At 44.3% G+C, this 12,408-nt stretch overlaps 1 protein-coding gene across 1 annotated transcript; it reads left to right on the top strand.

Moving 5' to 3' along the window:
* Positions 1–668: 668 nt before the first annotated feature.
* On the top strand, positions 669–12,406 carry copg2 (COPI coat complex subunit gamma 2). Its single transcript, XM_031815346.1, has 21 exons — positions 669–813; positions 1,488–1,621; positions 1,709–1,780; positions 2,039–2,194; positions 2,408–2,500; positions 2,610–2,696; positions 2,901–3,058; positions 6,145–6,278; positions 6,438–6,505; positions 6,602–6,790; positions 7,077–7,172; positions 7,395–7,638; positions 7,958–8,033; positions 8,127–8,230; positions 8,444–8,638; positions 10,172–10,353; positions 10,677–10,806; positions 11,113–11,210; positions 11,374–11,512; positions 11,600–11,698; positions 11,917–12,406. The coding sequence occupies exons 1-21, from the start codon at positions 777–779 to the stop codon at positions 12,045–12,047; spliced, it is 2,622 nt and encodes an 873-aa protein (XP_031671206.1). The 5' UTR covers positions 669–776; the 3' UTR covers positions 12,048–12,406.
* Positions 12,407–12,408: the final 2 nt, after the last annotated feature.

Below are 12,408 nucleotides of genomic sequence, written 5' to 3'. Positions count from 1 at the left end.
TAGGCTGGCGTTGTTATTATTACCGGCTTGGGTCTTTTTTTATATTCAGGAATATTTCACTTTCTCTATTCATGTGAGTAACAACATTCATTTGTGCATGAGACAGAAATAATGCAGTGCGACTCGAGTTTCGCCATCAGCTGGAAGACGGTGTCCCTTTTTGGTCAGTGTCAGTGGAGAAAAGGGAGAGCGGAGGGATGTTGAGAGACGGACCCTCAGTCTGCTGCTCTGTCCCTCAGATGCAGGCACCATCGGCTCAGTAAAATAAAAAGCTAATTATTTAAATGTATGCTCACTCAGCTGTGCCTCCCAAGTAATACAACAATGGATCTATTACCGGTATGATCATATAGCCTACCTCAAATTTTGAAATATAATTTTCCCGAAAAACAATGCATTGGCTGGTCAATTCAAGCAAAGCCAGTATGCGGTGATAATGTATTGGGCCTATAGCTTACTGCACAAACCTCATTGCTACAGTACTGTTTTTAATTGGTTAATGTTGCATAGGCTTACATTTTTTAAGTCATGTTCTTAAACAAATCAGAGCAATAGATCTCGGCATGCATTTTGACTCAGAAAGTTATCTTGAAAAGGTTTGTGACCACTGATCTACGCGCAGCTCACTACTCCCCCTGCTACAAATCATTACATTTGACGTCATTTCCGTCGACATGGACACAGACAGGAAGGTTGCATTTGGCGACGTGGAAGTGACTAGTCGTCTGTTGTGAGGCTGTACACCAACCACACTGATCCACAAACATTCCGTAACAATGATAAAGAAATTTGACAAGAAGGACGAAGAGTCTGGTAAGATAAATTAAGTGTAAAGAAGTCAATATAGCTGCTTGGAAATAGGTAACGTTTTTTTGCCAACTAGTTACCACTGACGTTAGCTAGCTAGTAGCTAGCATTCCAGCTAGGTAACGTTAACTACACTAAGTTGGTATTCGTTTAGTGGATATTTTTTTGTTATCAAATAGACGTGTCTGTCTTTGTTGACCACACTAGCTACATGTCTCTATTTGTTGAGCAGATATGTCAATTGCTTGGTAGCTAGCTTAAAGCGTCTATCTGTCAAATTAGCTTGCAAACTAGCTAAACTAACGTTAGTTGGTTAGAAGACTATGTTAACTGTGCCTAGTAAAAAATGCACTTATTCTTCTTTGGCTGTGCCGTGTAAAATATGATAAGAGATTAAATATCTAGTTCGCTACATGTGTCTATCGATGTACCGTATACTGGTAGTTAGCTCGCTAATTTTGTTAATTTAAAAACTGTCAATGTCGTCTTGCTCGCTCAAGCTTGTTGACCATAATTAGACGAGGTTTAAGCTACTACCTAAGTTATCTATTTACGAAATCCACATTCAACACGATATAGTAATGACGCATAGTAAGCGAACTACCTAGTTAGTCTTTATAGTTCCAATATAATCACATTTTGTCTTAATGTGGCTGTTTTTTCTTCACTGCAACAATTAGGAAGTGGCTCTAACCCTTTCCAGCATCTTGAAAAGAGTGCAGTGTTGCAAGAGGCTCGCATCTTCAACGAGACTCCGATCAACCCCAGAAGATGTCTCCACATCCTCACCAAGATCATTTACCTACTCAACCAGGTGAGAAACAAACCCATAACATGCAAACCAATTATATGCACGTATACCCTTTGATATTAACAGAAGATGCTTTTATGTTCTGTCTAGGGGGAGCACTTTGGAACTATGGAGGCGACCGAGGCCTTCTTCGCAATGACCAGGCTCTTCCAGTCCAATGATGTGAGAATAAGTTATTGCTTTGGGTTTAGTAAAATTATTGCTGATCATACAAGTAAACAACATTATTGACAGAACATGCCGCAACATATACAGTACACGACGACATAAACTCACAAACTAACCTCAAACAGGTCCAACTAGTGCCATTAAATTAGTATACAATGAGTAGTGTTGTAATTGACCTATTGTAGAGATGTGGCGCATAGTGTTTTTGTATAGTATTATCTGCTTTTTGAAAATGTCTCTGTATTCCTCCAGCAAACCCTGAGAAGGATGTGCTACCTGACCATCAAGGAGATGGCCAACATCTCTGAGGATGTCATCATTGTCACCAGCAGCCTGACCAAGGACATGACTGGCAAGGAGGATGTGTACAGAGGACCTGCCATCAGAGCTCTCTGCAGGATCACGGATGTCAGTCTCTCTCGGTCTCTCTCCCTCTGTCTTTGTCTCTCCCTCTCTATTTCTCTCCCTGCTTTTTATTAGGCTGTGTTATCTTTTTGTTTTTCCATTCTGATAGCTGAACAGTATTTTATTTTTTACATCCAGCTTGCATTGTGTTATTGGACTAAACCTATGCTTTTTGGTCAATAAACTCAAGCCCTACAATGTCACTCTGTCCCACAGACCACCATGCTGCAGGCCATTGAGAGATACATGAAACAGGCCATCGTTGACAAAGTGCCCAGTGTGTCCAGCTCTGCCCTGGTCTCATCTCTGGTAAGAAATTAGCCACACGGTGCCTGGATGTCTCAAGGTGACTGTGCCATTTGTAAGTACTCCCATTGCTTTGTGGGTAATGTATTTTGTGGTTTCTGTGTGTCTGTAGCACATGGTTAAGATGAGCTACGACGTGGTGAAGCGCTGGGTGAATGAGGCACAGGAGGCAGCTTCCAGTGACAACATCATGGTCCAGGTGGGTTACACACATTCTGTTGATAACATGTTCATTAGGCACCAAGCTGAAGAAATAACCTATGTTTTACTGTTATCTTCAGTCATTTAATATGAAATGCACTGAAAAAGGTTTTGGTATGTTGTTCCCTAATGAACACAACCCGGGTAAGTTGAAAAAGAATCACTTCCACTGTGACCTCTCTGTGATTTCTTTTCCCCCCAGTACCACGCCCTGGGCCTGCTGTACCACCTGAGGAAGAATGACCGACTGGCCGTATCCAAGATGCTCAACAAGTTCACCAAGTCTGGCCTCAAGTCCCCCTTTGCCTACTGCATGCTCATCCGCATCGCCAGCAAGCTGTTGGAGGAGACCGAGGCAGGGTAGGTAGAACCATGGAAGATAGAGGTCGACCGATTATGATTTTTCAACATCGATACCGATTTATTGGAGGACCAAAAAAAGCCTATACCGATTAATCGGACGATTTAAAAAAAAAAATATATATATATTTATTTTATTTGTAATAATGACAATTACAACAATACTGAATGAACACTTATTTTAACTTAATATAATACATAAATAAAATCAATTTAGCCTCAAATAAATAATGAAACGCGTTCAATTTGGTTTAAATAATGCAAGAAAGTAAGTGCAATATGTGCCATGTAAAAAAGCTAACATTTCAGTTCCTTGCTCAGAATATGAGAACATATGAAAGCTGGTGGTTCCTTTTAACATGGGTCTTCAATATTCCCAGGTAAGAAGTTTTAGGTTGTAGTTATTATAGGAATTATAGGACTATTTCTCTCTATACGATTTGTATATATACCTTTGACTATTGGATGTTCTTATAGGCACTTTAGTACTGCCAGTGTAACAGTATAGCTTCCGTCCCTCTCCTCGCTCCTACCTGGGCTCAAACCAGGAACACATCGACAACAGCCACCCTCGAAGCAGCGTTACCCATGCAGAGCAAGGGGAACAACTACTCCAAGTATCAGAGCGAGTGATGTTTGAAACGCTATTAGCGCGCACCCCGTTAACTAGCTCGCCATTTCACATCGGTTACACCAGCCTAACCTCGGTAGTTGATAGGCTTAAAGTCATAAACAGCTCAATGCTTGAAGCACAGCGAAGAGCTGCTGGCAAAATGCACGAAAGTGCTGTTTGAATGACTGCTTACGAGCCTGCTGGTGCCTACCATCGCTCAGTCAGACTGCTCTATCAAATCATAGACTTAATTATAACAGACAGAAATACGAGCCTTAGGTCATTAATATGGTCGAATCCGGAAACTATAATTTCGAAAACAAAACGTTTATTCTTTCAGGGAAATACGGAACTGTTACGTATTTTATCTAACGGATGGCATCCCTAAGTCTAAATATTGCTGTTACATTGTACAACCTTCAATGTTATGTCATAATTATGTACAATTCTGGCTAATTAGTTTGCAACGAGCCAGGGGCCCAAACTGTTGCATATACCCTGACTGCTTGCAAGAGAAATGACACAATTTCCCTAGTTATAAGAAATTCATGTTAGCAGGCAACATGAACTAAATGTGCTTTTTTCACACATGCGCTAGGCTGTGATTCAATGAGAAATTAACAGGCACTGCATCGATTATATGCAACGCAGGACATGCTAGATAAACTAGTAATATTATCAACCATGTGTAGTTAACTAGTGATTATGTTAAGATTTATTGTTTTTTTTACAAGATAAGTTTAATGCTAGCTAGCAACTTACCTTAGCTTCTTGCGGGCCTCGTGTAACAGGTAGTCAGTGGAGTGCAACTAGTAACCGGAAGGTTGCAAAAACGAATCCCCGAGCTGACATGGTACAAATCTGTCGTTCTGCCCCTGAACAAGGCAGTTAACCCCCTGTTCCTAGGCCGCCATTGAAAATAAGAATGTGTTCTTAACTGACTTGCCTAGTTAAATAAAGGTGTAAAAAATAATAATATAATAATCGGCAAATCGGTGACCAAAAATACAGATTGTTACGAAAACTTGAAATCGGCCCTAATTAATCGGTCATTCCGATTAATCGGTCGACCTCTAATGGAAGCACTGCCACGCAGACGTAGACAGGAAGGTGGCACCGTGGAAGCACTGTCACGCAGACGTAGGCAGGGTAGGTGGCACCGTGGAAGCACTGTCACGCAGATCGAGGCAGGGTAGATGGCACCGTGGAAGCACTGTCACGCAGATCGAGGCAGGGTAGGTGGCACCGTGGAAGCACTGTCACGCAGATCGAGGCAGGGTAGGTGGCACCGTGGAAGCACTGTCACGCAGATCGAGGCAGGGTAGATGGCACCGTGGAAGCACTGTCACGCAGATCGAGGCAGGGTAGGTGGCACCGTGGAAGCACTGTCACGCAGATCGAGGCAGGGTAGATGGCACCGTGGAAGCACTGTCACGCAGATCGAGGCAGGGTAGGAGGCACCGTGGAAGCACTGTCACGCAGATCGAGGCAGGGTAGGTGGCACCGTGGAAGCACTGTCACGCAGATCGAGGCAGGGTAGATGGCACCGTGGAAGCACTGTCACGCAGATCGAGGCAGGGTAGGTGGCACCGTGGAAGCACTGTCACGCAGATCGAGGCAGGGTAGATGGCACCGTGGAAGCACTGTCACGCAGATCGAGGCAGGGTAGGTGGCACCGTGGAAGCACTGTCACGCAGATCGAGGCAGGGTAGGTGGCACCGTGGAAGCACTGTCACGCAGATCGAGGCAGGGTAGGTGGCACCGTGGAAGCACTGTCACGCAGATGGAGGCAGGGTAGGTGGCACCGTGGAAGCACTGTCACGCAGATGGAGGCAGGGTAGATAAACACTGTCATGGACTGTTTACTTGAATGTGTTTTCTAGTCTGTCAACAGTGGGTTGGTGTCTAGTATTCCCTTTCATTCATATGTATAGTTTGTATTCATCACCAGGGGGAATGATCTGTATAGTGAAATCATGCATTTTTTATTTGATTTAACTAGGAAAGTCAGTTAAGAACAAATTCTTATTTCCAATGACTGCCTACCAAAAGGCCTCCTGCAGGGACGGGGGCCTGGGATTAAAACAAATACAATAAATACAATATAAATATAGGACAAAACACTCATCACACATCACGACCAGAGACAACACTACATAAAGAGAGACCTAAGACAACTTAGCAAGGCAGCAACACATGACAACACAGCATGGTACAGATGCAACACAACAACATGGTAGCAGCACAAAACATGGTGCAAACATTATTGGGCTCAGACAACAGCCCAAAGGGCAAGAAGGTAGAGACAACAATATATCACACAAAGCAGCCACAACTGTCAGTCATACACATGGCAGCGGAGGACACAGAATGCACACTATCAAATTTAACTTTATAAACATATTGGTATATTTTTGTCTTGTGTGTGTGTGTGGCATTGTATTACAAATGGTTGGCTATTTTCTGTTTGCAGACATGACAGTCCCCTGTTTGACTTCATTGAGAGCTGTCTGAGGAACAAGCATGAGATGGTGGTGTACGAGGCAGCCTCTGCCATAGTCCACATGCCCAACTGTACTGCCAGAGAGCTGGCCCCCGCTGTCTCTGGTGAGTCTCTGTAATTACAGCCAGTTTGGTAAATACACCTTACTTTCTGGTGTCCACATGTAGGTACCTACCTGTAGAAATAGAAATTAGAGGTTGTAGTATCCTATCAACCTAGTACCTCTGGTTTTACCACTTGACTGTCAATGTGTTTCTCTCCAGTCCTGCAGCTGTTCTGCAGCTCTCCCAAAGCAGCCCTGAGATATGCAGCTGTCAGGACCCTCAACAAGGTGGGTCTCCACTTCTCCATGCTCTTCATTACTCTGAGTTACCTGTGTTTTACAGTATACTGTATTTACATCCGCATTCCCCCGTTTGTCCACCAGGTGGCGATGAAGCACCCGTCGGCGGTGACTGCGTGCAACCTGGACCTGGAGAACCTGATCACGGACTCGAACCGCAGCATCGCCACGCTGGCCATCACCACGCTGCTGAAGACAGGCAGCGAGAGCAGTGTGGACCGCCTCATGAAACAGATCTCCTCCTTCGTCTCTGAGATCTCTGACGAGTTCAAGGTGAGGAGGAGGATGTGTTTTAATGTGTACTTTCTCCTCAATGATATGCTCTTGTTTTTCCCCTCTACAATACTCTAGTTGAATCATTTATGAATTGAAATAGTTGGATAATCAATTAGAATACACTCAATATGTAACCTCCCCCAAAAGAGTATATAGTTATACTATAGCCTATAGCATCATTCTGCATTTCTTAAACAAACCACAACTACTTTAATCTATTTCCAAATGGGGTATTATTTCACCAAAGTGAAGTTCTATCCTCTGACTGCTGAGTGTGTTTCAGGTGGTGGTTGTGCAGGCTATCAGTGCCCTGTGTCAGAAGTATCCCAGAAAGCACAGCGTCATGATGAACTTCCTGTCCAACATGCTCCGAGACGACGTGAGTGGAACACCCTGACTGAGCAGCCTGTCTTTTTTCAGGGACAAGAGAACCTATTGAAGCACATTTATGTCCTTCTCACTGACATGAAACCATCTGGACTACAGACAAACAGCTCTTTGGCCAACTCTGGCACATTTACATTGATATGACCACTCAGTTTTCTGATTTAATGTACGACTGTCCCTGAAACACATCTTTAAATGATGCCTCTCCTCTCAGGGTGGCTTTGAGTACAAGCGGGCCATCGTGGACTGCATCATCAGCATCATCGAGGAGAACCCAGAGAGCAAGGAGACGGGGCTGGCCCACCTCTGTGAGTTCATTGAGGACTGTGAGCACACGGTGCTGGCCACCAAGATCCTTCACCTGCTGGGCAAGGAGGGCCCGCGCACGCCCTCGCCATCCAAGTACATCCGCTTCATCTTCAACCGCGTGGTGCTGGAGAGCGAGGCCGTCAGAGCCGGTGAGAAACGGGGGGGTGTGTGTGTGTGAACCCCTGCTGGCCCGGAGTTGTCAATAGCATGTGTGTTTGAGAGACAGTTGTGTGTGTCTGGGTGCAACATAATGGTAGTTCTGATAAGTCTGTTGGGATTGGCTCCATTAACTGGTGACATCACCAACCATGAAAGGCTCAATTCACTAATATAAAGACAAATGGTATTTGCATCTGGCTTTTCAACAAAAACTCACTGTTACTCATGAAGGTTTATAACTAATGTGAGTTACCACGTTGTTGTTTGTACACATTGTGTAATAACTAAGCTCCTTTCTCGTCCCTGTAGCTGCGGTCAGTGCTCTGGCTAAGTTTGGAGCCCAGAATGATGACCTTCTCCCCAGTGTGTTAGTCCTGATGCAGAGGTAGACAGCCTTTCACTGGCTCCCTGTCATAACGATCCATTCCCTGTGTGGTTACCACTCTGAAGTGTGTTGACGTGTGGTGTGTGTTTCTAGGTGTATGATGGACAGTGATGACGAGGTGAGGGACAGAGCCACCTTCTACATGAACGTGCTGCAGCAGAAGCAGAAAGCTCTCAACGCTGCCTACATTTTCAACGGTGAGAACACACACTGTGCTCCTAGTCTGAACTTGAGAGCACTAGTGTGTGTGGACATATCTGGTCCAATTCAGGAAGTAAGGTTGTGTTCTTTGACTGGTCACTCAAACTCTCTCAGTGAATTGACACGTGCAGAGAATGAATGTTTCTCCATGGAACCTCAAAATGAATAAATGTATTTCCTTTATTGAACCGTCTGTCTCCTCCCATCAGGTCTGTCGGTGTCTGTCCCGGGTCTGGAGAAGTCCCTCCACCAGTACACCCTGGAGCCCACAGAGAAGCCCTTCGATATGAAGTCTGTTCCCCTGGCCAACACACCCATCACAGAGCAGAAGACCGAATTCGCTCCTGTGGCCACTAGCAAGCTTCCAGAGAAACCAGGCCCGACGCGCCAAGACATCTACCAGGGTACAGTCACCTTACTTGAAACTATCATGGCAAGACATGGTGTTATCACAAGGAAACAAAACATTTGGTCTGAATTTATGGAGTAAAAGGACCCAGTCACATTTATTTTCCAAACGGAAGTGCGTTCTTAATGAACCATAGAATTCAGTCTGCTAAGCGTTATTAGCCAAACCAAGTATCATAGCAGCAGTAGTTATGATACTAGTATTGTGGCATCAACAACTTCAGAGCAGCAAAAACTTGAGGGCCGCTATAATATTGTAGTAGTTAGGACTAGGGCTGGATTCAGCTATAATATTGTAGTAGTTAGGACTAGGGCTGGATTCAGCTATAATATTGTAGTAGTTAGGACTAGGGGTGGATTCAGCTATAATATTGTAGTAGTTAGGACTAGGGGTGGATTCAGCTATAATATTGTAGTAGTTAGGACTAGGGCTGGATTCAGCTATAATATTGTAGTAGTTAGGACTAGGGGTGGATTCAGCTATAATATTGTAGTAGTTAGGACTAGGGCTGGATTCAGCTATAATATTGTAGTAGTTAGGACTAGGGCTGGATTCAGCTATAATAATGTAGTAGTTAGGACTAGGGCTGGATTCAGCTATAATATTGAAGTAGTTAGGACTAGGGCTGGATTCAGCTATAATATTGTAGTAGTTAGGACTAGGGCTGGATTCAGCTATAATATTGAAGTAGTTAGGACTAGGGCTGGATTCAGCTATAATATTGAAGTAGTTAGGACTAGAGCTGGATTCAGCTATAATATTGTAGTAGTTTGGACTAGGGCTGGATTCAGCTCTAATATTGTAGTAGTTAGGACTAGGGCTGGATTCAGCTATAATATTGAAGTAGTTAGGACTAGGGCTGGATTCAGCTATAATATTGAAGTAGTTAGGACTAGAGCTGGATTCAGCTATAATATTGAAGTAGTTAGGACTAGGGCTGGATTCAGCTATAATATTGTAATAGTTAGGACTAGAGCTGGATTCAGCTATAATATTGAAGTAGTTAGGACTAGAGCTGGATTCAGCTATAATATTGAAGTAGTTAGGACTAGAGCTGGATTCAGCTATAATATTGTAGTAGTTAGGACTAGGGCTGGATTCAGCTATAATATTGTAGTAGTTAGGACTAGAGCTGGATTCAGCTATAATATTGTAGTAGTTTGGACTAGGGCTGGATTCAGCTATAATATTGTAGTAGTTTGGACTAGGGCTGGATTCAGCTATAATATTGTAGTAGTTTGGACTAGGGCTGGATTCAGCTATAATATTGTAGTAGTTAGGACTAGGGCTGGATTCAGCTATAATATTGTAGTAGTTAGGACTAGGGCTGGATTCAGCTATAATATTGTAGTAGTTAGGACTAGGGCTGGATTCAGCTATAATATTGTAGTAGTTAGGACTAGGGCTGGATTCGGCTATAATATTGTAGTAGTTAGGACTAGGGCTGGATTCGGCTATGATATTGAAGTAGTTAGGACTAGGGGTGGATTTGGAGCTGGGCCTCTCCTCTAATCTCCTCTGTCAACAGAACAACTGGCAGCCATTCCAGAATTCCAGGGCCTGGGTTCTCTCTTCAAGACGTCGGAGGCGGTGCAGCTGACCGAGGCGGAGACTGAGTATGTGGTGCGCTGCGTCAAGCACACCTTCGCCAGACACATGGTGTTTCAGTTCGACTGCACCAACACGCTCAATGACCAGCTCCTGCAGAAGGTAGGGCTACACTGGTGATTGGTGCGCTTTAGGAAGTTCACGTCTCCTAGAATGCACAGCGATTGTCAATGTGTGAAGGTCTAGTTGGGTGCAAAATGGCTGCAGTGGCATCACCCCAAATCCCTCCTTACACTGTAGATATCTTTGAGCAGTTTGAAAAGCATAACCGTATTCAATTATTTTTCTAAAGCTTTATTGTCCATTCAGTAGACAGAAGTGTCTTTGGTGCCTCACATTTAAAATCTACAACACTGACATTAAGACACAGGACTAAATGTATAGAAATGTATTAAATGGACGTCCACTGGGTTGTTGTCCTTCAGGTTATGGTTCAGATGGAGCCGTCGGAGGCCTACGAGGTTCTCCACTACGTCCCTGCTGCTAACCTGCCCTACAGCCAGCCTGGCTCCTGCTACAGCCTGGTCAGACTGCCTGAAGATGACCCCACCGCAGGTTACTTTTATTAAACCTCTGTGTGACTGTGTGTGAGAGAGAGAAATGAGCCATTTTCACGAGGGCAACTCTCTGAAGTGCTTAGTGTGACGTCAGTGTTGTAACTCTGTTAAAACCCTTCTCAGAACTAAAGAATCTGAATGGGGATCATGTAGCACCTAACAATGTGGTTTTCCATTGAGAGAGAAAAGCACTTATCTGCTGGCCTTCAAACACTAAGGACACTAAGGACGTATTTACATCACGTAGCGTAGTCATGTAATATCTGCACTGTCTGTCATATTAAATGTGTTCTCTGCTCTCCAGTGTCCTGTACGTTCAGCTGTACTCTGAAGTACCTGGTGAAAGACTGCGACCCCAACACAGGAGAGCCTGATGACGACGGTTACGATGACGAATATGTGGTATGAGCTCAATATAAAACCTATTTTTAAAATCTTAACTCATTTATCCCCAAAATAATGATATCTTGTTTATCATAATTTGCCTAAATTCTCTCTTCTCCCCTTTTTCTACCTTCTCTCCTCTACTCCCCCCCCCCCCCCCCCCCCCCCCCGTGTATGTCAGCTGGAAGACTTGGAGGTGACCGTAGCAGACCACATCCAGAAGGTGTTGAAGCCTAACTTTGCCGCAGCCTGGGATGAGGTGGGAGGCGACTTTGAGAAGGAGGAGACGTTCGCCCTGGCCTCTGTCAGAACGTTAGACGGTAATTATTTCAATGGGGATCTTTGGATTTATCACCAACATTGAAACACAGTGTACATTCTGTGAGCTGTTCCCCTTGTTTCTGTAGAGGCTGTTGGTAACATCATCAGTTTCCTGGGCATGCAGCCCTGCGAGCGTTCAGACAAGGTCCCAGAAAACAAGAACTCACACATCCTCTTCCTTGCCGGTGGGCGTTTCATTTATTTATTCTATCTTGATTTGAATTAATTATTGTTTTGCTTAGTGAATTGTAGGCTCATTCTGTACCCTTTATCACCGGAAATATGTTAAGTTCAGTTTCTAACCTTGACACGGCAGCTTGTTCAACTTCCTGTCAATAGTGTGATGGAAGCAAGCCCCCCCATGGTATGGATGACAGTTTCTGTGTCCCTCCCCTTCCTCCAGGTGTATTCCGGGGGGGTCATGACGTGCTGGTTCGCTCGCGCCTGGCCCTGGCCGACGGTGTCACTATGCAGGTGACGGTCCGCAGCTCGGATGAGACTGTTGTTGACATCATCCTAGCCTCCGTGGGCTAGAGGGGCCTGTTCACCAACAGGCTGTGTGAATACAATGGCATATTCTGATTGTTTTGTCCACTTTCCCCCGTTTCACAATATTCTCTTTGCTATGTCCTCCACTGCTTTATGTCGTTGGAATGTGTCTTGTGTTTTTGGGTAGTCTGAGATGAATACATTATGGTGAGGTGTGTGTACTACTGGCACCCTTCAACTCATCTCTGTAGACTGGCCCCAGATCTGTTGGTGCTGTATAACCAACTCCAATGATCATTCGTAGGTGTTTGCAAGGCAACACAAATAGATCTGGGACCAGGCTAGTGTCATTAATGGCCCACGTTTTATCAAATCTATTAAATGTTGACCATGGAAATACTGAATT

Source organism: Oncorhynchus kisutch, unplaced genomic scaffold (genome assembly GCF_002021735.2).
Source record: "Oncorhynchus kisutch isolate 150728-3 unplaced genomic scaffold, Okis_V2 Okis09a-Okis19a_hom, whole genome shotgun sequence".
In the NCBI taxonomy this organism is placed as follows: Eukaryota; Metazoa; Chordata; class Actinopteri; order Salmoniformes; family Salmonidae; genus Oncorhynchus; species Oncorhynchus kisutch.
The sequence above is the reverse complement of the archived record's forward strand: the minus strand, read 5'-3'. Positions and strand labels throughout refer to the sequence as shown.

What these genes read in the sequence shown, in the direction of transcription:
- copg2 (XM_031815346.1), top strand. Translation starts at nt 777, where the DNA reads ATGATAAAGAAATTTGACAAGAAGGACGAAGAGTCTG. An exon ending in TTGGAGGAGACCGAGGCAGG is followed by an intron (nt 3,059 to 6,144) that starts GTAGGTAGAACC and finishes TTCTGTTTGCAG; the next exon opens with ACATGACAGTCCCCTGTTTG. An exon ending in CCAACATGCTCCGAGACGAC is followed by an intron (nt 7,173 to 7,394) that starts GTGAGTGGAACA and finishes CTCTCCTCTCAG; the next exon opens with GGTGGCTTTGAGTACAAGCG.